The sequence below is a fragment of the Lynx rufus genome, unplaced genomic scaffold, assembly GCF_022079265.1.
Source record: "Lynx rufus isolate CCGP_SWC_20201006 ecotype Redwood Valley unplaced genomic scaffold, mLynRuf1.p SCAF_12, whole genome shotgun sequence".
Classification (NCBI taxonomy): Eukaryota; Metazoa; Chordata; class Mammalia; order Carnivora; family Felidae; genus Lynx; species Lynx rufus.
The window spans coordinates 18,010,346-18,034,656 of NW_025814826.1; the positions used below are offsets into that span (position 1 = coordinate 18,010,346).

General features: G+C 38.1%; 1 protein-coding gene across 1 annotated transcript in view; it reads right to left on the reverse strand.

Moving 5' to 3' along the window:
* Window positions 1–24,311, reverse strand: part of ARMC1 (armadillo repeat containing 1) — a 43,316-nt gene that overhangs the window by 17,380 nt on the left and 1,625 nt on the right. The window contains exons 2-3 of the mRNA XM_047073984.1: window positions 20,270–20,490; window positions 14,659–14,750 (exon numbers count right to left, since the gene is read on the reverse strand). Coding sequence (XP_046929940.1) covers window positions 14,659–14,750; window positions 20,270–20,452 — 275 coding nt within the window. The 5' untranslated portion in view covers window positions 20,453–20,490. The remainder of the gene's footprint in view (window positions 1–14,658; window positions 14,751–20,269; window positions 20,491–24,311) is intronic.

The window sequence follows — 24,311 nt, forward strand, 5'->3', positions numbered from 1 at the left end:
CCCCCGTTCATGCTCTGTCTCTCTCTGTCCCAAAAATAAATAAACGTTGAAAAAAAAAAAAATCAAAAAAAAAAAAAAAGATTAGATTAGAACCTGTCCCTGGATTAACATTAATATAATTTGAAGATCCCCTGACCTTTAAGAAAGTACAACACATAAAAAACCAAAAGGAGAAAACAAATTAGGAGAGGATCATTCATATTAGAATCATTATAAAAAAGAGATTTCTTAATAAATTCAAATTGTTTCTTAATTTACATTTTTTACGTATCTTTTACAAAGCATGAATATATTATAAAACCACAACTGGGGCACCTGGGTGGCTCAGCTGGTTAAGCGTCTGACTTCAGCTCAGGTCATTATCTCACGGCTCGTGAGTTCGAGCCACGCATTGGGCTCTGTGCTGACAGCTCGGAGCCTGGAGCCTGCTTCAGATTCTGTGTCTCTCCTTCTCTCTGCCCCTCCCCCACTCACACCCTCTCTCTCCCTCAAGAATAAATTAACATTATGGGGCGCCTGGGTGGCGCAGTCGGTTAAGCGTCCGACTTCAGCCAGGTCACGATCTCGTGGTCTGTGAGTTCGAGCCCCGAGTCAGGCTCTGGGCTGATGGTTCGGAGCCTGGAGCCTGTTTCCGATCCTGTGTCTCCCTCTCTCTCTGCCCCTCCCCCGTTCATGCTCTGTCTCTCTCTGTCCCAAAAATAAATAAAAAACGTTGAAAAAAAAATTAAAAAAAAAAAAGAATAAATTAACATTAAAAACAAAATTCTTTAAAAAAAACACACACAACTAAAAACAAAAGTTTTCATTCTTAAACTTTTTTTTAACTTTTAATGTTTATTTTTGAAAGAGAGAGAGTGCAGGCACACAGGGGAGGGGAAGCGGGGTGGAAGGGGGGACAGAGTGCACAGAGCCTGATGATGGGGGGCTCGAACTCACAAATTGTGACCTGAGCCAAAGTCAGATGCTTAACCCACTGAGCCACCCAGGAGCTCCTCCATTCTTAAACTCTTAAATCCTACTATAGGTCCTCAAATAAACATCTGGTGCCATGCTGTCCAAAACACTTTCTGCACTGATAGAAATGTTTGATAGCTGCACTGTCCACTCACCACCTGAGGCTACTGACCAACCACAATTAAAAACATGATTATTTACTTTGAATTAAATTTAAATCGCCATGTGTGGCAAGTGTATACCATACTGGACAGCACAGATCTAACACTTATTAATTGAATAAACAGTAAATATACATAACTATAAAAAATAACCCTCATTTCACTTATAGATAAGCTTAATTAATCCAAACCTTATAACATACATTCAAGGCTTTTAAATCTGTCCCCATTCAGCTCTGCCAACATCAGCTCATTTTGTCTTTTTATGAACACCTTTTACAGATGCCTTTTCCTCAACCAAAAGACATAAGCTTTTTAACTCTTCCTCCTTCCTTGAAGGTTCAACCTCAACCACCATCTTCTTTGTGAAGCTTTCCCACCCCAACAATCCATTCCACCCTCTACATTTAAAGTACTATGATTGTGCTTATACTATTGATCATAATTTTCTTTTTTTCTTTTGAAGAATGGATATGTATTCTCTCTTTACCTTCCACAAAGCCTCACAAAACTTTTTGCCATCCGTTTATTGAATGAGCAAGAACACTTCAATTTCTGATATTCAGACTATAAACCTTCTAAGCTATACAGAGCTTCAGTTCCAGGGGTACTAATCTGGCAATTTTCCAAGCACTCAATTTACTATACCAGGTGCTTTTCTGGGCTACTGTTGACCACACAGATTACTTTGAATGATTTTGACTGTGTACTGCAAGAAGCTATCAAAAAGACTATTTTGAGGTGGGGGGGGGGGGTGAAATGTCTCAGCACTCTTCTGATAGCTGTTTCACAGTACTGAAAAGGTCACTGCAGTTCTGAGATTTTTTTTTAATTTTTTTTTTAACGTTTATCAGCGTGTGCGTGCATGAGCGGGGAAGGGGCAAAGAGAGAGGGAGACACAGAATCCGAAGCAGGCTCCAGGCTCTGAGCTGTCAGCACAGAGCCCAACACGGGGCTCGAACTCACAGACAGCACGATCATGACCTGAGCCGAAGTCAGACGCTCAACCGACTGAGCCACCCAGTAGCCCCCTTTTATTTTTTTTAGTTCTGAGATATTTTAAATACTAGCCAACCAAAAGTTGTAGAATATGAGGACAGTGGTTACAGATACTCAAGAATTTAAGAGAGAAAAAAAACCAGTGTCTTTGCTACCCCTCTTCACCACCAATATTGTTTTCAAGTGTTTGCATCAAATTAAAAAATCATCAAATAGAAGATTCAACTAATGAGCTTCCTATAAAATTTTTGAAATGCACATACACTATTTCAAAAACTTTGTTTCCAGATGAAGCAGTAGGGACATAAAATATTAAAACACAGTAACATCAAATAATTATCTTCCTATTCTGCAGAATAACAACTGTAAGAGTAGTTCTAAACCATACAGGGTTACTAACCCCTTGACAATCTGGTGTAAAATTAGAGAATGTTTCACAAAAAATGCAAATATAAAAATTTTCTACATTTTCAGTGAGTTTATGTACCCACCCAAGCCATCCATCTTATGTCAACCTCAAAGAACAGAGATGGTTTAACATTTTTTTTAAACTCATCTAGAATTGGAGAGAGTAGAATAGGAGAACAGCAATGTAGTGATCCACCCAACGTTTGACAATTTTCAATAAAATGTAAACTACTGGTAAGAATATAATTGGTAATACTGGAAAAATATTGTTTTCCAAATACTCTTTGACTCTAATTCTTCTACTGGAACTTGTTAAGAAAATAATCTATGAAATAAAAGTAATCCAAAACAGGGGCACCTGGGCGGCTTCAGTCAGTTCGGCTCAGGTCATGATCTCACAGTCCGTGAGTTCGAGCCCCGCATCCAGCTCTGTGCAGACAGTTCAGAGCCTGGAGCCTGCTTTGGATTCTGTGTCTCCCCCCTCTCTGCCCCTCTGCCACTCGTGCTCTGTCTCTCTCAAAAACTAAATAAACATTTAAAAAATTAAAAAAAAAAAAAAAAAGGAATCCAAAACAAAAAAATAGCCTTTTAAACAGTTAGGCAAGGAAGTTTTAGGGATACCTGGGTGGCTCAGCTGGTTGAGGGTCTGACTCTTTTTTTTTTTTTTTAATTTTTTTTTTTTAACATTTATTTATTTTTGAGACAGAGAGAGACAGAGCATGAACAGGGGAGGGGCAGAGAGAGAGGGAGACACAGAATCCGAAACAGGCTCCGGGCTCTGAGCTGTCAGCACAGAGCCCGACGCGGGGCTCAAACTCACAGACCGTGAGATCATGACCTGAGCCGAAGTCGGACGCTTAACTGACCGAGCCACCCAGGCGCCCCAAGGGGGTCTGACTCTTGATCCTGAATCAGGTCATGATCCCAGGGTCATGGGATGGAACCTCCATGCTAAGAATGGACCCTGCTTGGGATTCTCTCTCTCCCTCCCCCCACCCCCTGCCTTGTGCTCGCTCACTCTCTCTACAATAAAAAATGTTTTTAAATAAATTTAAAAAATATATTTATTTATTTTGAGAGAAAGAGAGCATTAGGGAGGGGCAGAGAAAGTATCCCAAGCAGGCTCCCTGCTGTAAGCACAGAAGCTGATGCAGGGCTTGAACTCACAAACCGGGAGATCATGACCTGAGCTGAAATCAAGAGTGAGAGGTTTGGGAGCCTGGGTGGTTCAGTCAGTTAAGCACCCGACTTCAGCTCAGGTCATGATTTCATGGTTCATGAGTTTGAGCCCCTGTCAAGCTATGTGCTGAGAGCTCAGAGCCTTGATCCTGCTTCAGATTCTGTGCCTCCCTCTCTCTCCGCCCCACCCCCACTTGCACTCTTGTCTCTCTCTCTCAAAAATGAATAAATGTTAAAAAAACAAAATTAAAGAAAAAAAAAAGAGATATTTAACCAACCGAGCCACCCAGGTGCCCCTAAATAAAAATTTAAAAGAGAAGTTTTGTGACTCCTGGGTAGCTCAGTCAGTTAAGCATCGGACTTCGGCTCAGGTCATGATCTCACAGTTCATGAGCTTGTGCCCCAATTTGAAGTGAGCTCGAGCCCCACTATGGGTGAACACAAGCTTCGCATTGAGTGAGCCCTGGTTCCCTCTTTCCCTGCCCTCACTCATTTGTGCCCTCTCTCTAAAAAAAAAAAAAAAAAAAAAAAAAGCAAAAAAACCCCCAAAAAGTGTCAGGACAGTACTGACCAACATAACTTTCTGAGATGATGGAAATGTAGTAAACTAGTCACATGAATATTAAATACTTGGAAGAAGGTTGGTACAAGTGGAATATTGGTTTTTAAATTTAATTTTAATTTAAATTTAAATTGCCACATGTGGCTAACGACTACCATACGAGACAGAATTTTTAGAAAAAAAGGGAAGATTACCTCTGCTGTCAACTTCTTTAAGTTAACCTTCCTTTTCCTGATTATTACTCCCATATGTCTCACAAACCATTTCTCTGACACGTTTTCTAAGGTCCTGCAAAAGAAATTAGCTCTACAAAAACTATAAGTGACAATTTTCTCAATTCTCCAAAGGATGGTACAGAGTTAAAACCATTCTAGATTCACAGGAGAGAAGATAATCTGTACATCTATTGGATTCCTTAGGGCTCTGGGGCTTAATTCTCTCATACACCTGTATTACCAGTTTCCACATTAGTAGCAACAGAGCAAGGGAAGAGAATTCCATTTATTCATAAGAACAATGTGTAAAGGTGATATATGTGCATTTACAATTGCCTGTGCTGCTACAGAGGCTACTCGCACTAACTTTCATTTAGGAAATTAAGGATTTCGGGCACCCAGCTGGCTTAGGTGGTAGAGCACACAATTCCTGATCTTAGGTTTGTGAGTTCGACTCCCACGTGGGGTGTAAAGATTGCTTAAAAATAAAATCTTAAAAAAAAAATTACAGATTTACCAAAAAACAGAAAAAAAGAAAATTAAGGATTTACAACAAAACTTTACTTATAGTCACACATCTTATGTTTGCTTAAACAAAACAATTACAGATAATTAGAAAAATGGTTCTATGAAATAAATACTCCTATGACCACCATTTTTAACTTGTTTCATAATTCCAAAATCTCATCATTTTCACACAGTAATAAATTCCCTTCTGGAAGATTTTCAATTTCTACCTACTTAAAACCAAAAGATTTTAAAAGAATAACATAATCAACATGATGGCCTCACTGTTAAGTATGGTTTTCAGGTGTACCTCATAGGACTAATTTTATTGCTACCCTTCCTATGAAACGGTTAAGAGATCTATTTACAGGCCCAGATCCCTCTCAAAACTAAGTAAAATTTTGTCTTAGGCAAAATTAAATTTACAAAAGCATATAAGCAAATTTAATTACAGTTACTTCGTGATCAGGGCACTGTGAAGTACCCGTTCAACAAATCAATTATACCTTTTTTTTTTCCCCCAACAAATCAATTATATATAATTATATTTAAAATGCTTTTAAAACCAAAAAGAAAAATCCAAGACCATCTACAGATTTGGAAGCTAGTCTTTAAAAAAAAAATTACTGTTCAAACACTATCATTCAAAACATTCAAAAAGAAAAAGTCTAGAGTTTTATGGTATATTTGGCCATAAATATGAGAGACTGTATAATTAAACAAGAATTAATTGCCCTCATCTTCTTAGGCAATTGCAAATTGAAAGAGCTGATTAATGCCCTGGATTTAGTTCAGTCTTTAAAATGTGACATCAGAAAAAAAGACTATCTTGAAAATTTCTTTCATCTAAGTAATTGGAATTTTGTTCTCAGTAATTTTCTATTAAATAATGAAGTATATTGATTCCTCACCACTTTTTCTAATTAGTCATCCATACTGAAAAGGTTCATGTTATTCATAAAACACAACTACAAGAAACTTGACCTTTATTATATATCAAAAATAATCTTAATTCTGAATATATATCCTTATTGGTCATAAACACCAATTCACTCTAATTCTAGATGCCGCTATAAACATTTCATATTGCTCATAAAGGCCAGTTAAAACCTCCACATACTACATAAAATCAATGAATATATCATTTTACTGTTGAAGACTTGCTATCTATCATCTTGAAAAACATCTTAAATTTTCCTTTAGGAGTTGCTTTTGCTTTTCTTTTCGGTGTTGTTTGCTAAGAAGTGTTCTGGTAACATTTATGCAGCCCAGAAAATTATCCCTCGTTTTTCAATGCAAAAAACAGTCCTAAATTAAAAAGGGTTCTAAGAAGGAAGTCAACAGCTCTGTTTAGGTAACAATGAAATCCAAGGCAGGGAACCTATGATCCTTGAGCCAAAGCCTATTCATTTATATAGTAACCATGGCTGTTTTGACCCACCAGGGTAGTTGCAACGGGGACTGTTATGTCTAGCAAAGCCTAAAACATTTACTGGCTTTTCACAGAAAAAAAATTTGCCAACCTCTGTTCTAAATAATTACAAAAAAGACACTTAAAAAAAACTACAAAGCATGTGGAATGTAACCACAGCCATTAAGAATGATATTGCAAGGGACACCTGGGTGGCTCAGTCGGTTAAGCATCTGACTTCGGCTCAGGTCACAATCTTATGGTTCGGAGTCCAAGCCTCACATCAGGCTCTGTGCTGCTAGCTCAGAGCCCGGAGCCTGCTTTGGATTCTGTGTCTCCCTCTCTCTCTGCCCCTCCCCTGCTCATGCTCTTGTCTCTCTCTCTTTCTCTCTCTCTCATAAAAAGTAAACATGAAAAAAAAAAAAAAAAGAATGATATTGCAGGTAAATGGTTATATGGAAGAGTGCTCCTGATAATATATATTAACTACCACTACTGCCCTTACCTTTTATAAAATATATTGGCATTGGATTTCTCAAAAAAAATAAAATAAAATAAAAAAATAAAAATCAAGGCAAAGCAGAGCAACATTTTCAAGAATCTCAAGAAAACAAAAGGTGAGCCATGGATCCAGTCCAGCTGTCCTTTAAGTATTAAAGTTACAGAAAAGGGGTTTTAAACATGAAAGAAGTCAAGGAATATTTGAGCCTTTCTTGAGCAATCTACTAGACAATGAGCTTAAACCAAGAGATGACCAGAAAAACTTTTGCAAAAGGACAATGAGCATTTTCTATATTTAACTGTGGATCTAAGTTTAAAACAAAGGTGGGAAAGAGAATGAAAGAACATATCAATGTTTGACAAAGCAGAAATAATCCAACTTAAAAAAAAAAAAGGAGTCACCTGAAACTAATGTAACATTGTGTGTTGACTATACTCAAACAATTTTTTTAAAAAAAGGACAAGGGGGGCGCCTGGGTGGTGCAGTCGGTTAAGCGTCCGACTTCAGCCAGGTCACGATCTCGCAGTCCGTGAGTTCGAGCCCTGCGTCGGGCTCTGGGCTGATGGCTCAGAGCCTGGAGCCTGTTTCCGATTCTGTGTCTCCCTCTCTCTCTGCCCCTCCCCCATTCATGCTCTGTCTCTCTCTGTCCCAAAAAAAATAAACGTTGAAAAAAAAAATTTAAAAAAAGGACAAGGGAGAAGAAAAGACTAAAGTAGAAAAAGTTTAGTGACTATGGAACACATAACAGGTGGGAATCAAAAAATTACCACTAAAACTAACAATCAAGATAGTGGAAGTTTAAATAAGAAAACAGAATATTTTTTAAAAGTATAAGTACAAGAGCAACCACTGTAACAGTAAAACAAACCATATGAAGTATGAGAAGAAATTTTCAAAGTAAGGATCACCTGGGTGGCTTAGTCAGTTAAGCTCCTGATTCTTGATTTCAGCTTTGGTCATGGTCTCATGGCATGTGAGATCGAGCCCTGCATTGGACTCCATGCTGAACGTGGAGCCTGTTTGGGATTCTCTCTCTCCCTCTCTCTCTGCCCCTTCCCTACTTGTGTGCTCTCTCTCAAAATAAATAAATAAACTCTAAATTAAAAAAAATTTTTTTCAAAGTAAAAGAAGAAAACCTCATGCAGAGAAAAAAACACAACTACTACAACATAACATACACAGTAACTATCACAAAAATGAATGAAGATTAAATATATCAATCACTCAATATAAATGGACTTAGTTCACCAAGTAAAACAAAAAGATTTTCCATTTGGCTCAAAAAACTAAAACAAAGTGATTCAGAAATAAAGGAATGGGCAAATGTTGACCAGGCAAATAGAAACAATGAGAACAGGGCTTGCATACCGATCAAACAAAGTAAGGGGTGCCTACGTGGCTCAGTTAGTTGAGCATCTGACTCTTGATTTCAGCTCAGGTCATGGGATCAAGCCCTGCACTATGCTCAGTGCCGAGCATGGAACCTGCTTAAGACTCTATCGCACGCGCGCTCTCTCTCTCTCTCTCTCTCCCTCACTTGCGCTCTCTCTAAAATAAAATGAACATTAAATAAATAAATGAAATGAAAGAAATTTTAACTACTTTTTAAAAAGAACACAGAAACAAGAAGTAAAAACCACATAAGGAAATAAAGAACACAAAGAAATAAAGCACAGACTTTTCATCCAAGATTTTAGCAAGAAGAATAGACCATTGTTTATTATGGCACTGTTTCAAAATCTAGGATTTTAGGAAGTTCTCCAGATGAAATGAGATATTTTAAAGTTGAGATGCCACATTTTATTGAAGCAGCTTTTACTTATAGTATATTTCATACTAGATATTCACAAGCACTTTTATAAAATGCATCTTATAGCAGAACTATTACTCCTAAAATACAAATTACAATGTCCTATAAATACCAATACAAATTGTCTTAACCTGACTTAGATGTTCTCCTAAGTCAACATTTTGAAAACTGTCTCCAAAAAAGGAATCCAAAACTAAAAAATAAAATGTAAAAAGGTTCTAACCTCTAATGAAATGTTATTTATGGAAGAGATTAAAATTAAAACATAATGCCAGATTTATTCTCAATGACAGAGAACTGAAAGTAATAGTGACTTTGGAGTCAATTCAACTATTAATCCATAAGCATCAATAAACACAAGGAAACCTGCTGTTAAATAAATGTTAAAATCTCAGCAAAATTCTGTAAAACATAAGACAGTGATTAAGGCTCAAAATTTTAGTATGCAGAATTTCTCCTAGTTTATATTTTTCTCAGCTTCCCATGTGAAGAATAATGTCCACTTTCCACACCTACTTTTGCGGTTTGGTTTCCCTTTCAATCACTGCCAAGTGAAAGGTTTCCCTTCAGTCAAAAGAGCAGCATATTATGTTCCATGGGTCTTTCTGGAATATGGGGAGATTTTTACACTTCCTTAGTTGCAGAGTTCCATAGAATCATAGCTAAAACTCTCCCTAACTCAGTACTCCCAAATAGAAATACTGATTGGAATCACATCCTAACTGGCTGGCTTTCATGGGACAACCATATCAAAGAAAGCAATTAGGGTATATAATATAAATCTCTTGTGCTATGGCTTACCAAAGTGATCTATATAATAATGGGATGCCAATTCGTTCATAAACTAATTAAGTTAGGAGATCAATAGATCAGACATCTGAGTAACACACATGACACAATGCAAAATGTCTAAAGAACACATATTTACCAAAGCAGTTATGCATATATAAAACTCACCCTACCATATATGAGAATTTTTCATTCTGATTTAAAAAAAATTTTTTTTTAGTGTTTATTTATTTTTGAGAGACAGAGAGTGCGAGTGGGGGAGGGGCAGAGAGCAAGAGAGAGACACAGAATCTGAAGCAGGCTCCAGGCTCTGAGCTATCAGCATAGAGCCTGACATGGGGCTCGAACACACAGACCGCAAGATCATGACCTGAGCCAAAGTCAGACGCTTAACTGACTGAGCCACCCAGGTGCCCCACGTTCTGATTTTTAATAAAGGTACCCAAAAGAACCAAGTAGATGAAAAGATAAGAAAAATGCCAGACCAACCTAATTTCCTAAAAGAAAATCAAGTCCATGCCATGAGACAGTTCACAACAAGTTAAACATGCTGAGCCAAAACCTGATTCCAATACTTCTCTAATACTTCACAGTCTTAATGTTTACGAGCCAAAACTCAGTTTTTATTAACCTTCTAAAAACATTCAAATATAGCAATAAATTTCTAAGATGATCACCACACTGTCCGAAAAAAACACACTTTGAGTTATAAAACTAAGTCACTGTGGCAGCCAAGGAGATACACTGCATGGATCTCCCTTTAAGAAAGAAGCTTGCTTGGGGCTCCTGGGTGGCTCAATTGGTTAAGCTAAGCGTCTGACTTCAGCTCAGGTCACGATCTCGCGGTCCGGGAGTTCGAGCCCCGCGTCAGGCTCTGGGCTGATGGCTCAGAGCCTGGAGCCTGTTTCCGATTCTGTGTCTCCCTCTCTCTCTGCCCCTCCCCCGTTCATGCTCTGTCTCTCTCTGTCCCAAAAATAAATAAACGTTGAAAAAAAAAAAATTTTTTAAAAAAAAAAAAGAAAGAAGCTTGCTTGGGGCTCCTGGGTGGCTCAATTGGTTAAGCTAAGTGTCTGACTTCAGCTCAGGTCACGATCTCACGGTTTGTGAGTTTGAGCCCCGCATCAGGCTCTGTGCCGACAGCTCAGAGCCTGGATCCTGCTTCAGATTCTGTGTCTCCCTCTCTCTCTGCCCCTCCCTGGCTCACACTCTGTCTCTCTCTCTCTCTCAAAAATGAATAAACATTAAATGAAAAGAAAAGAAAAGAAAAGAAAAGAAAAGAAAAGAAAAGAAAAGAAAAGAAAAAAGAAAAGAAGCTTGCTTGCCCTTTGGGTGCAGAAAGTGGAGTAGCAGCTGTCATTGCTTTGAGATCCATCACACCATTCAAGCTTTTATACCAAGGCCTGGCTCTTCACAGGCAGGCCCCAGCCAATGACTGAGCAGTGGGGACACTAGGTGGCCATTTCTGCCCAGTGCAAGTCTCATTCACAGGGCAATCCTTGCTGTGAGCTCCCCTTTGAGTTGACTATCAGATCTGCACTGCAATCTGAGACTCTCCTTGCCTCACTTGGTTTCCTCTCCATTATCCTTTTACAGATGACAGATCCGCACTGAAGTCTAAAGACTGGAGTCTAATCCTGCTTCATCCTCCTCTATCTTTATAGGCCTTACCCCACAACAAATCTCTTCCATTTCTAACTCCATTTCAAGATCTCTTTTCCAGATGATAAGCCAAGATAATGACCTGAATGGACACACCACTTCTCTTACAAAAATATAAGTAGTCTCCCTACTATTTTATAAACGTCTCTCTCACATATATACACACACACATATACACATATCTACCAGAACATTAGCCAATCAAAAAAAATTGTTTTACAGGTTTAATCTATGCAACCTCTAAAACTTGCTCTAAATCTTTAAAGTTCAGATTTAAAGTACATTTTAACATATTAACATTAATTTTTTTTCATGGAATTTCTTACATTTAAATAATTTTTACCACATAAATTTTCAACTTCAATAACTATACCTGTTAAAGGACAACACAATCTTAAGTTCATCATATGAATAAAACTGCACTACAGAAGCATCCATGCTATGCTTAAATCTTTGACTGTTTCCAAAAGAGCTAATATGCCAGTAAAAATAGTTAATTTTTTTTTTTAATTTTTTTTTTCAACGTTTATTTATTTTTGGGACAGAGAGAGACAGAGCATGAACGGGGGAGGGGCAGAGAGAGAGGGAGACACAGAATCGGAAACAGGCTCCAGGCTCTGAGCCATCAGCCCAGAGCCTGACGCGGGGCTCGAACTCACGGACCGCGAGATCGTGACCTGGCTGAAGTCGGACGCTTAACCGACTGCGCCACCCAGGTGCCCCAAAAATAGTTAATTTATATGGGGGTGCCTGGGTGACTCAGTCAGTTGAGTGTCTGACTGGCTCAGGTCATGATCTTGTGGTTCAAGAGTTCAAGCCCTCCATTGGGCTCGACGCTGACAGCAGGGAGCCTGCTTCGCATTCTCTGTTCCCCTCTCTCTCTCCGCCCCTCTCCCGCTTGGCTCTTGCTCTCTCTTGCTCTCCCTCTCTCTCTCAAAAGTAAACATTTAAAACAAAATTGTTACCTATATGGCATCAAAGCATACTAGAAACAATAATGAAACATTTTATACAACTTTTTAGGATATACAAAACATTTCTACATATATTATCCATTAGATCCTCAATCACTTTGCAGGTGTTACTATAGGCTTTAGATAAGGAAACTTAGGGTCAAAGAGATTCTTTGTCTCAAGTAAGAACTAGAATCCAGATTTTTGCTGGTGGAATTGACCTCAAATCATAGAAATAATTAACACAATTGATACAGTTAATACTTTCTATTACTTATTCCTAACTGATCACTTCAATAAAAACAAGAAAAAAACTTCAGCCTCTATCTGGTCATTATCAAAGATCAAGGCACCACAGAACTATCCTATCAGGCAGCTGACCCCATAAGAACAAATATTTTAGAGATTTCTGAAAAATAAGATTAATAAAATAAAATTTATCCAGAAGCTAAGAACACCAAGAAAAAAAGCACACTGCCTTGGAAGTCAGTTTCAATGATTCTTCACTGATATAATTTAACCATTTAGCATTTGGGAATTACAGAAGAACTTTTGTGAGCACTCAAGCCAAAGAAACTCCAAGATTTCTTTCTTGTGGTCACTTACAGTGGATATTTATTATTCTTGACCCTTTTATGCCCTAGAATGCTGTGGGGGTTTCCATGGTGAAATCTATGCATAAGCTAAACCATCAGATGTGTCAAAGACGCAATGTGAGATTAGGTTTGCACTAGAACTGTGATGTGAACAGGACACTTACAACTAATGAATTCTTTCAAGGTGAGGTGGAAGGTTGTAAATGGAGACTTCACATCCCACCCTTGTAGCTCAGAAGCTAGCTGTGACTGAGACTGATGTGGGGAGCTGCATCAGACCTTGCAAGAAACTAAAGGTGAATACAGACTCTGAAATGGCACCCAAAGCCTTTTAAAATAAATAGAAAAATTTTAACAGAACTATGAAAAAAAGACGCAGTTGGGCAGGTGGGTGGGGAGCAAGGATTTAAAGAGTAACAACTCCTGTATTGTAAAATACCTCATCTGTATACCTTGTACTGGGACACTTTATTTCTCAGTACTGCATGGCAGGAAATGGAATGCCAATAGAAGACAGTTGTGTTGGTGATTACTCACTTTAAATCAGATAAATTAAATGGTTACCCTTCATAGTTTTAAAGGCAGTCATGTCTAGTAGAGGATCAAAATACAAAGTAAACTAAGATTAGGCCTCAGAAGCATAGCTTTTTTGCTTTCAGACAAAGTGGAAATATCAAAACACTTAATCTTCAGTTCCTAGTCTTCTAACAGGAAATCAACAAAGACTAAGAAAGGAACAAAACCAGACACTCCCAGGGGCAAGAGAGCTGAAGGACTACAGACAAGTAACATGGACTCTTTGTATCTTCCTCACCCATAAAATTGTTATCTGCCAAATCTATCTCAAAAAGTTTTAAGTAACATAAAAAGATAATGGATGTGAAAACCATAGTAAGCTGAAAGGTGCAATTAAAAACCACCCATTTGCTAAAGTTCAAATTAAACACCTCTAAGTCTCTGAGAAATGTCTTAATAATGCTCAGAAAATCTTATCGAAAGCCCTTTTTTGCCATGATACTGATGAAGTTTTTTGTTTTTTTTTTTTTTTAATTTAAATTTTAGTTAACATACAGTATTGTTTTCAGGAGTAGAATTTAGTGATTCATCACTTACATACAACACCCAGGGCTCATCACAACAAGTGCCCTCCTTAATACCCATCACCCTTCTAGCATATCCCGCACCCACCTGCCTCCATCAACCCTGTTTGTTCTCTATAGTTAAGTCTCTTATGGTTTGTTTCCCTCCCCCCTTTTTCCCCACCTTCCCACATGAGTGAAATCATATGGTATCTGTCTTTCTGATTGACTTATTTCACTTATATATTTTAGCTTCATTCACGCTGTTGCAAATGGCACGATTTCATTCTTTTTGATGGTTGAGTAATATTCCCTTATATGTATATATATGCATATATATGCATACATATACACACATATATATATACATACATATATATATATATATACTTTATATATATATACATACACACACACACACACACACACATCTTTGTCTATTCCTGATGGTTCTTTTGAGTAAGACAGGGATGAAGTAGCAAAAGAACTTTGTAAGGTACTATAATACTGCTTACTTTCAAATGTGATTAGTAACCTATGTTGCTCTGTTTACATATACCTCACAAAACTTAAAGGTAGGATTTTCTCTTTTTAAAAATATGATTCATAAGCACCATGTTTATCAACATTTTAAATAAAATTTGAACATTTTCATAAATACTATTAATATCTATGTTTAAGAATAATCAGAAGACTGACAATCAGAACACACCTAGACATAAAACCCATAAAAGTATGCCTTCATATTAGAATAAAAATTTCAGTGAAATGATGTATTACATTTCACTGTATATTACAACATACATTTAACAGGAAGATCCATTTTTCCACTGCCTTAGGAGACACCTAAGGAGACACCATCTATTGTACTTACTTCTGTATAACATTTTGCAAGCTTAACATCATCCCCAGTTCTCCTTTCATCTTCTCTCTGTTAGCTCGGCATTCTGCCAAGTACCGAAGAGCCTACAGCAAAAACAGTGACAGGTTAATTTACAACTCCAGACTATTCAAAACTAAACTCATTACCAACTTACTGCAAGAGGAAAAAGATGAAAAATAAGTTTTTGTTTTTAGAATCAATTGGTTTTGAAGTATTTAGAAACTCTTCTTTAAATGCAATAATCACAGCAGACCCCTAGGGAAGAAATGATCCTTTTAGCTAAAGTATCTGAATCTGCTCTTTGAAATAATGGTCCCTAACTTATCTGTAAGGTCAAAATTAGGTTGTCCTGGCTTTATTTTCACCACTTCATCTTGACAGAGATATATGAAACCACATTCCATTTATTAATTTTAAGGAGTAGTCTCAATAGCTACCATTTCCCCCTAGATGCTTTTTACATATTAATTAAAATAAATTGCTGAGCGAGATAAAACATAAAAATACCTTTACAGAATGAACTGTTTTTAATTTTACAATTCACCTTTAAAGTGTCCTTTTTTATTGAAAAACAAAAGATGAATTCACAGATTTCTACTTTGTCAAATTTTACTTTTCTCGGGTGCTTTTCTCTTAAAATTTAAAGTATATTTTGGGGGCACCTGGGTGGCTCAGTTGGTTAAGCGTCCAACTTCGGCTTAGGTCATGATCTCGCGGTTTGCGAGTTCAAGCCCCATGTCGGGCTCTGTGCTGACAGCTCAGAGCCTGGAGCCTGCTTCAGATTCTGTGTCTCCCTCTCTCTCTGTCCCTCCCCTGCTCTCACTCTCTTTCTGTCTCTCAATAATAAATACACGTTAAAAAAAAAAAAAAGTATAGTTTTCAAGTATTTCACATGCTGATTCTCTAAGGATTTCATTTAGCTGTTCTACAGACCTCCTAATCTCTCATCACTTACCGAATACTTTGGTACCAGATTTGTAAGAATACATCTGTGATCTGTGAACTACACCATCCACAACTCTGCCATCTCAGCCTGCTGACCTTCACATTTGCTACTGGTCCTCTGTACTACATTTCCCAAGTGCCTGGTGATTACTGAAAATGGTACTATCTACGAAATCTCCTATTCTTTCTGCAACTCCTCCCAACCTTGACATTCACTTCAGTCTATAAAGGATTAACTGCCATGGGAACTGGCCTCCATCCACAAAAAGCCAATAGGACAACATATAAACACACTGAACAAGAAGTGGCATAGGACTGTAACTCCTGAGAGAAGAGAAATATGAGGGGGGCCCGGTAAGTGCCCCACCTTACTGCTTTGGAGGCAGTTTTCAGACTAGCACAGGGAGGGGGAACCCAAATGGAGCCCAGGGGTCTTGCTGGGTTAAGGATGCAGATATCAGAGGCGGGGAGGTTAGGATGGTGCAGCATAATAACAATCAATATTTGGTCTTTGTCCTGTCCCTGGTGCAGAGCTCCTAAAACCCCTGGAATTTTCTGAGTGATAGCAGTTTCTTTTGTTACTCCTAAAGCAGCCCTTTTGATCACACCTGGGTTTATGTAAAAGAAGTGAGGTAGGCTGAGGCCCCAAGATAGCCTCAGAACGGGGCTGGTCACTAGTAAGACCAAGAGATTAGAGGCTGGGAACTTTCAGCCCCACCCACTGACTGGGAGTAGGAAGGTGCTGAAGATTAAGCTCTATAAAAACTCTTGAACAGGGGCACCTGAGTGGCTCAGTTGGTTGAGCGTTTGACTCTTGATTTTTCTGCTCAGGTCATGATGTCAGTTTCATGAGTTTCAGCCCTGCATAGGGTCTGTGCTGATAGCATAGTGCCTGCCTGAGATTCGCCCCCTCTCTCTGCCCCTCCCCTGCTCACACACTCTCTCTCAAGTAAACTTAAAAAAAAATTTTTTTTTAACTCTTGAACAAGGAGATTCAGAATTTCTGAATAGGTGAATACAACCATCAGCAAGGAACATCCCAACTCCACAGGGACAAACGTTACCGCCCTCAGGACCCTTCCAGACCTTGCCCCATGTACCTGTTCATTTGTACCCTTTACAATAAGCTGGTAAATGTAAGCCAAGTGGCTTCCGGAGCTCTAGAGCCATTCTAGTAAATTATCAAACCTGAGGAGGGGGACACTGGAACACCTAATTTATAGCTGTTCAGTCAGAAATACAGGTGACCTGATACTGGCAACTGGCCTTTGAAGTGAATGTAGTCTCGTGGGAGTGAGCCTTAAATTGAGGGAGTTTGACATTTAACTCCAGCTGGGTAGTTTCAGAATTGAATTGAACTGAATTGAATTGCTGGACACCGAGCTGGTGTCCGCACGGAAATAGAATTGGCTGGTGTCAGAAAACACCCCAGGTGGCTAGAATTTGCAGAACAGAATAGGAGAAGAGGGATCTGACCAGGATGGGGGGAAAAATCAATAGAAAGAGACCAAGATGTGACAGAGATGGAATTAGAAAATAAGGGCATTAAAACAGCTATTGTAAATATGCTCCATATGCTCAAGGATGAGTAGGAAAACATGAGCGTGATGAGGAAAGAAATGGGAAGATATTAAAAATCCCCAAATGTAACTTCTAGAGGACAAAAACATAATACCTGAAATGAAGCCAACCCTGAATGGGTTAAGAGATTAGACACTACAGAAAAAAAGATCAGTGAACTTAAAATATAGCAATAGAAACTATCCAAAATGAAGCACAGAGAGGGAAAAGACTTAAAAGGAAAAAAAAAAAAAAAAAAAGAGCAGCGCAACAATGACCCGTAGGACAACATGAAGTATCTAACATACATGTAACTGGAGTCCCAGAAGAGGAGTGAGGAGGCATTAAAAAAACGCTGAAATTATAATGGATGACAATTTCCCCAAATTAATAAAAACTATAAAACCAAAGACCCAACCAAGCAACTCAACAAATCCCACAAGAACAAAACCAAGACACAAAGGAGACCATCCATACCAAGCACATCATAATCATTTGCTGAAAAACAGTAATAAAGTCACCAAAAAAAGCCAGAAAAAAGAATTATGTAGAGAGGAACAAAGATAAGAATCATAGCAGTCTTATTAGAAATCATATGAAATCATAGAGTATAGCTAATAAGCCAATAGTGAAGATAAAATTTAAAAAACACCACACCTGCTCTTCAACTTCAGTGAGAACTTGCACCCATGTATCCCCCCTCCTACTTTCTCTCTAGCTCTGTCCCTCCATGACTTGACTTCCCTTCCTGTTCAGCCTGGCATCTACAGTCTATCATTTCAACCACTCTCTTGCCAAAATCCTAAACTCCCTTTGCTAGCCTTCTGTGTAACTTACCTGGCCAAGAATCAACCCTGAACAAATCTGACTCTTTGGCTCTCAGGACCTGTAGTGGCCTGAAGGGAGGTGAAAAAGGGATTTTGTGAGCTGTAAGCATCTTATCAATCCAGTGTCACCAAACTAGTCAGGCCCTCAAAACTGCTGAACAATCCCACCTTTCTCCTCAGTCAGCAACCTGTCCCATTTTCTGTAGCAACTCTCAGGGCCTCCTCTTCAAACCTCTTCCACTCTGGCAGCCCCTAGCCTCCTTCTTCTTTTTTAGCCCCTAGCCTTCCAAATTTAAATAGGTCCAAGTCTAGTCCACCAAAAAAAAAAAAACAACAAAACAAAAAAACACACTTCTTCCTTCTACCCCAAGTCCCTATCTGGAGACCTATCCCAAGACCTATCTGGAGTTGGTCTTATCCTTATTGCTCTCTCTTATCCTTATTGCTATTCATATTGAAATAAAACCAATCTAGGGACCATGCAAATTTTCCCATTTGTTACTACTGTTCACTTGTCAATGTCTGTTTTGCCTATTAAACTTCACTCTATGAAGGTAAAACAGAAAATCTGTATTATGAAGTCTGATTTTTGAAAGGGAAAATGCATATATTATTGCTCTGTACAAACTTGTGAAATTAGACTAAATGGGTCTCTAGGCAAAGGGCAAGGAGTTTGTGGGGCACCTGGGGGGCTCAATCGGTTAAGCACCTGACTCTTGGTTTCAGCTCAGGTCATGATCTCACAGTTGGTGAGTTCCAGCCCCACGTTGGGCTCTGCACTGACAGCGTGGTCCTGCCTGGGATTCGTCTCCCTCTCTCTCTGCTCCTCCCCTGCTCACTCTCTATCTCTCTCTCAGAAAAAAAGGGGAGGAGGGCAAGGAGTTTAAGATTTATTTTACAATAATGTTCTTTTTTAAACATTTTTGTTATGATTTTTAAAAAAAAAAATTTAAGTTTATATTTATTTTGAGAGAGAGAGCAAGCAGGGGAGGGAGAGAGAGAGAGATACAGAATCCCGAGTCGGGTCCACACGGTCATATGTTTATGGTTGATTTGTTCAAATCAGAATCTAAAAATCAGGTCCACATATTACCCTTGGCTGATCTGTCTCTTCAGTCACTTAAAAAAAAAAACAAGTTTGTTTATTTATTTATTTTGAGAGAGAAAGAGAGAGCATGAGTGGGGGAAGAGCAGAGAGGAGAGAGAGAATCCTAAGTGTGGCTCCATCCCACAAATAGTGAGATCGTGACCTGAGCAGAAACCAAGAGTTGGACATTTAACTGACTAGCCACCCAGGCTAAATCACTTTTAATCTTTAACAGTTACCACTATTCCTCTCCTCCAGCCAACTGCCTTTCTTTTTAATGCCATTTACTGTTCACACAACCAGATTATCTGTCCTCAAGAAATGATCACATTCTGGACTTGCCTGATTGCAATGTTCTTTCACACTTCTCTAGCTCCTGCATTTCTCATAACACAGTAGTTCCTTCTACACTATTAGCCATGATCCTATATGTTTTTCTCTGGTCTTCCCCTTTCCTTACCTTTCCCTCCCATCTTATGCTAAAATAAGTGCTATGTCCATCGACTGAGAAGCAGATAAGGAGAACGTGGCATTCCCTACAATGGAGTATTATTTGGCCAGTACTATTATATGCTACAATGTAGATGAACCTTGGGAACAGTGAAAGAAGCCAGTCACAAAACCCACATATTCTATGATTCTATTTATGTAAAAAATATATAGGCATTTTTGCCCAAAATAGGCAAATATATATACAGTAGCTACTTAGGAAAGGGTTTGGGGGGCGGGGAGCAATAGGTAGAGGAGTTTCTTTCTGAGGTGATGAAAATGTTGTAAAACGGGACTGTAGTGATGGCTGTGCAACTCTGTGAATACATTAAAAACCAATGAATGGTACACTTTAAATAAGTGACTTGTATGGCATGTGATTCAGACCTTAATAAAGGTATTACAAAAAAAAAAAAAACCCAAACAGTAAGTTTCCTCTTCATGTGTCTATCCATACTGATATAATCCTCAAGATTTCTTGTTAAGTGAAAGAAGGAAGTTGCAGAACATTTCCTGCATATAATATGCTACCATTTGTGTCAAAGGTACACATATGTTTGCATATATAGAAATACAGACTTACTATTTGCTCTATAGTCAATTTTAATTTTTTTACCACATCATCTAACATTTTCAAGTTCTCCTGAATTGCAAAATTGTAACACCAAGACTGAAATTACTACAGGCAACTTACCAGCAAAGCCGAGTGGACAACAGGGGGGTTGGGATGGTCCATAAATAAAATAAGGCCAGGCAGACATCCCTGATCCTGAACAATGGCTCTTCTATTTAATGGATCTGCTGCTAGATCCCGTAGCTGGTTAACTACCGAGAGAGCATCAGGTTCTTCATTCATGGTGGAAGAGGAAGAATTCATCTTCTATGCCATACACATGAACAAAATCTTCTTAAATTCTGTAGAAATGGTTTGCAAAATTAGCTCAAGGCTGCTGAGGTATATTATGGCATTTGTTAAATAATCAAGATTACAACACCCTTAGAAAGAAACAGATGAATCTAAATGACACAAAAACTTGAGAATTGGCAATCCCACAGTTTAAGTAAAATGAACATAAGAAGCTAACTAAAAAAAAAAAAAAAAATCAAGTTATTTATGTGTGCACAATGTTTAAAGAACATATGTCATCTTCAATATTCCAATAAATTCCGTTTAGCAATACATATTTTAACACTAAAGTCACAATAAACAAGATCTTTACAGTTCAAGCTCATGACCTTCACTATACTTCTCCAATCATACCACTGCTAGTGCTATTTTCCTCTAGAACATTTCTGGAGCCTAAAACAAGTGCCTCAGGGAAAGGTGGCTAGCTGAAAGCTTTTTTTCTTATTTATCTATGAACAAAACCCAGCATACCGGATTTACAAAAGATAAAATCCCCTAGGAAAAAGGAGTCAAAGAAAGCTGTGAACAAAAAAGCCTCACCCTGTGTCTGAGGCCCAAGGAGTTGGGGAGATCATGGTGAAGCTGAACTGAATCTAAGCACACCTGTGCCATATTTGGAAGAATGACACAGAATTTGAGGTACTTCACTTGACAGATAAGGAAACAGTCACAGAGAAGTTAAACAATTTGCCCCAGGTGACTAAAGTACAGAAGTGGGCTAAAATCTTCTCTCCTAAACTAATCAAGTCTTTCCACTTTCCATGCAGTTCTTTTAAATTCAAAAACTTTTTCCCACAAAAATAAAGAGTATTTTAGAAAATATAACATGCTAAACGTACAAAAGTCAAAGAAAAAAAAATCAAGAAATAATAGTCATATATGCAGAAAGTTAAAAATAACAACTTCCATTAAGCAAGTTACACAGCATATTCCTTATCAGTAAGAATATAAAGGTGTAAATACTTTCCACAAATCAATCAGTATGTTTATTTTTTTAATATCTATTTTTGAGAGGGAGAGCTAAAGCAGGGGAGAGGCAGACAGCAGAAAGCCCAATGGGGGGCTTGAACCCATGAATCACAAGATTGTGACCTGAGCTGAAGTCAGATGCTTAACCAACTGAGCCACCCATACGTCCCAATCAGTATGTTTAATTCCAATTTCAAAAACGGTAACAAGTAGGGCGGGAGAGGAGGGATAAAATTTTTCTCTAATTCCAAAAAGGCTATTAAAGATTATTGGGGGGGGGGGGAGGCGGGGAAGGTAATAAGGCAGAGTTAGCCTTACCATATGTTGAAATATACAAAGCTATAAACAATCAAGTGGGGGGGGGGCACAGAGCAGTAGAGAGATACTTCTCCCAGGAAAGCTACTTATATACATTCAGTATAAGAAAGCGGGCTCTCAGAGAGTCAGACCAAGGCTCCACTACTTGGTAAACATGATTTCTGGCAAATCCTTTACTCTGTCTCAGTTTCTTCATCTATAAAATAGGGCTAATCATAGCAGCTACCAAATGGTGTACTATCTAAATAAAATAATACACAGAAAAGGGTTTAGACTGGTGCCTGACACCGTAAATGCTCAATAAGTAACAGTTTTAAGTTACGTGGAGCCAAAAAAATCCATCAAAAATAGTAAGATTACTCAATAAATGGTGTTGGAATGACTTCTGAGCAATTTAAAACCACTGCTAAGCAAGTTTTAATTCATACCACATGGCAAAAAGAAATCATTAAATATACATTAAATTTTTTAAGTATGCAAGCAAATGCAAAATTAAAGGACTCAGAGAAAATAGGGCTTTAGCAAAATAGTATTTGGCAGGTTATTTTCAAAAAATGAAAACATTATTGTTACTATGGCAATTAAAAAAAGGATTCAGAAAAAAAGCAATAGACTGAACACACAGATAAGACTAACACATTTGGGGGCATGTTGCCTCTTAGGTGCCTCTATAGAGATTGGCATCCTGAATATCCCTGTTTACAAACCAGCTTACCATTGAGCTTTATGTGCTGTTACCAGCATGAATCTTATCCAAAACTGGAACCTGACGAACCAATTACTGGCTGAAAGGCCTAAGAGCCAACCCATTTAAGAACCAAATACTCTGGATGAGGTCCCTTTGCAGGACCTTAGAACGGGAGAGCTCCATTCTTATTTAAGAAGTTGTTTGAGGGGTGCCTGGGTGTCTCAGTCAGTTAAGCAGGTGACTTCCGGTCGTCATGATTTCACAGTTCCTGGGTTCAAGCCCCGTATAGGGCTCTGTGCTGACAGCTCAGAGCCTGGAGCCTGCTTCAGATTCTGTGACCCCTTTCTCTCTGCTCTTCCACTACTTGCTTTCTGTCTCTCTCTCTCTCTCAAAAATAAACATTAAAAAAAAAAAAAAAGGCATTAGTTAACTATTTAGTGGGAATGATTCTGAAAAAGTTATGGCCTTTCCTGTTCCTTAGAGATGAATAAAAGTCAAAACATTTAAAACTTTCAATCTTCAAAGCCCACAGACCAGGAGAGGGCTCAAAACAGGATAAGCCAAGGAAAGGGTCAGGAATACCACAAGGCACCAAAAATCCAGACATAACAGAGGCAGAAATTGTAGTCAAGCGCTGCATTTCCTATGGCACTTAAGGGAAGAAAGGTAGACAGAGCTATGATTCGTCCCCCAACTTAGAAGGGTTTTTATAAAACTTCAAGAGACAATTCCTCAGGGTTAAAGTTCATTTTTCTTTCCTTATTTAATATTGCCAATATCAAGTTACTCTGAGAATTGCCTGAATCCTGCTAAATGATCAATATTTTTGTGTACTGCAGAATTCACATAGCAGCTTTTGCAAGATAGCTATGAACAGCTAAGAAAATGGAAACAGGTAAGTAAAAGTTAGAACTTTAACCCCAATTCATGTATTAGATACATTTAGTTTTTCTATATTAATTGTATCATTTTCACACAGGCTGTTTGATAAAAATGTTAGCCTTCATAGGCTGGAAAGTGTTTTTTAAAGGATATATTTTGGTATTCATTCTATCCTATCCTCTCTTATTCCCAAATTTGGCAGATCTCAAATAATTTTTAAATAACCTTTTAAATATACTGATCTGAACAATTTTATAGCAACCTATGACCCATAATGTAAGTTAAAAATTCTCTTCCTTTCTTCTACAAAGAGTACCACATTAAGTTCAAAAGAAAATAAGCTTGCTTTCTACTTGCATTTTTCATTTAAAATACCAATGCCAAGAAATGTGGACCCAGATAGCCTACATCAGAATAAACTGGGATTATCATTAAAATGCAGATTCCAAGGCCCATACCCAGCCCTCACCAGGAATCCTTGGAGGCAGGGCCCAAAGCATCATTCCAGGTGATTCCTGGTACAAATAAAAGCAATTAACACTTTACAGTGCTTGATAAGTACATGTCTTTTTAACATGGCTAGAGACATCTGAATGAAACCTTAAACATTAAAATTCTACATACTTTAATTCCTGTGCAACATACAGTAATCCCTGTAAGTGATTTGGGGTCTATGTTTCAGTTTTATTGCCAGATAACCAAATGAATAAACTAAAAAAACTACTAGCAGTAGCCAACCTACAGGCTCCTTCCAAAGAAAATGACCGAAAAGTTCCTGATCAAAGGAACAAAATTGTGGGGGGGAATTATGGTGGGGAATTTGTGTACTGATGATGTGTGAGTAAACAGAAAGTTCTTGAGACTGTATTAGCAGTAGTATTTAACATCTTTCTTGTCTCATTTCATTTTTTAGACCAGTACCTGACACCTTACAAGTTAGTTTTTAATTGATTTTAAACATTCTTTTCTAAG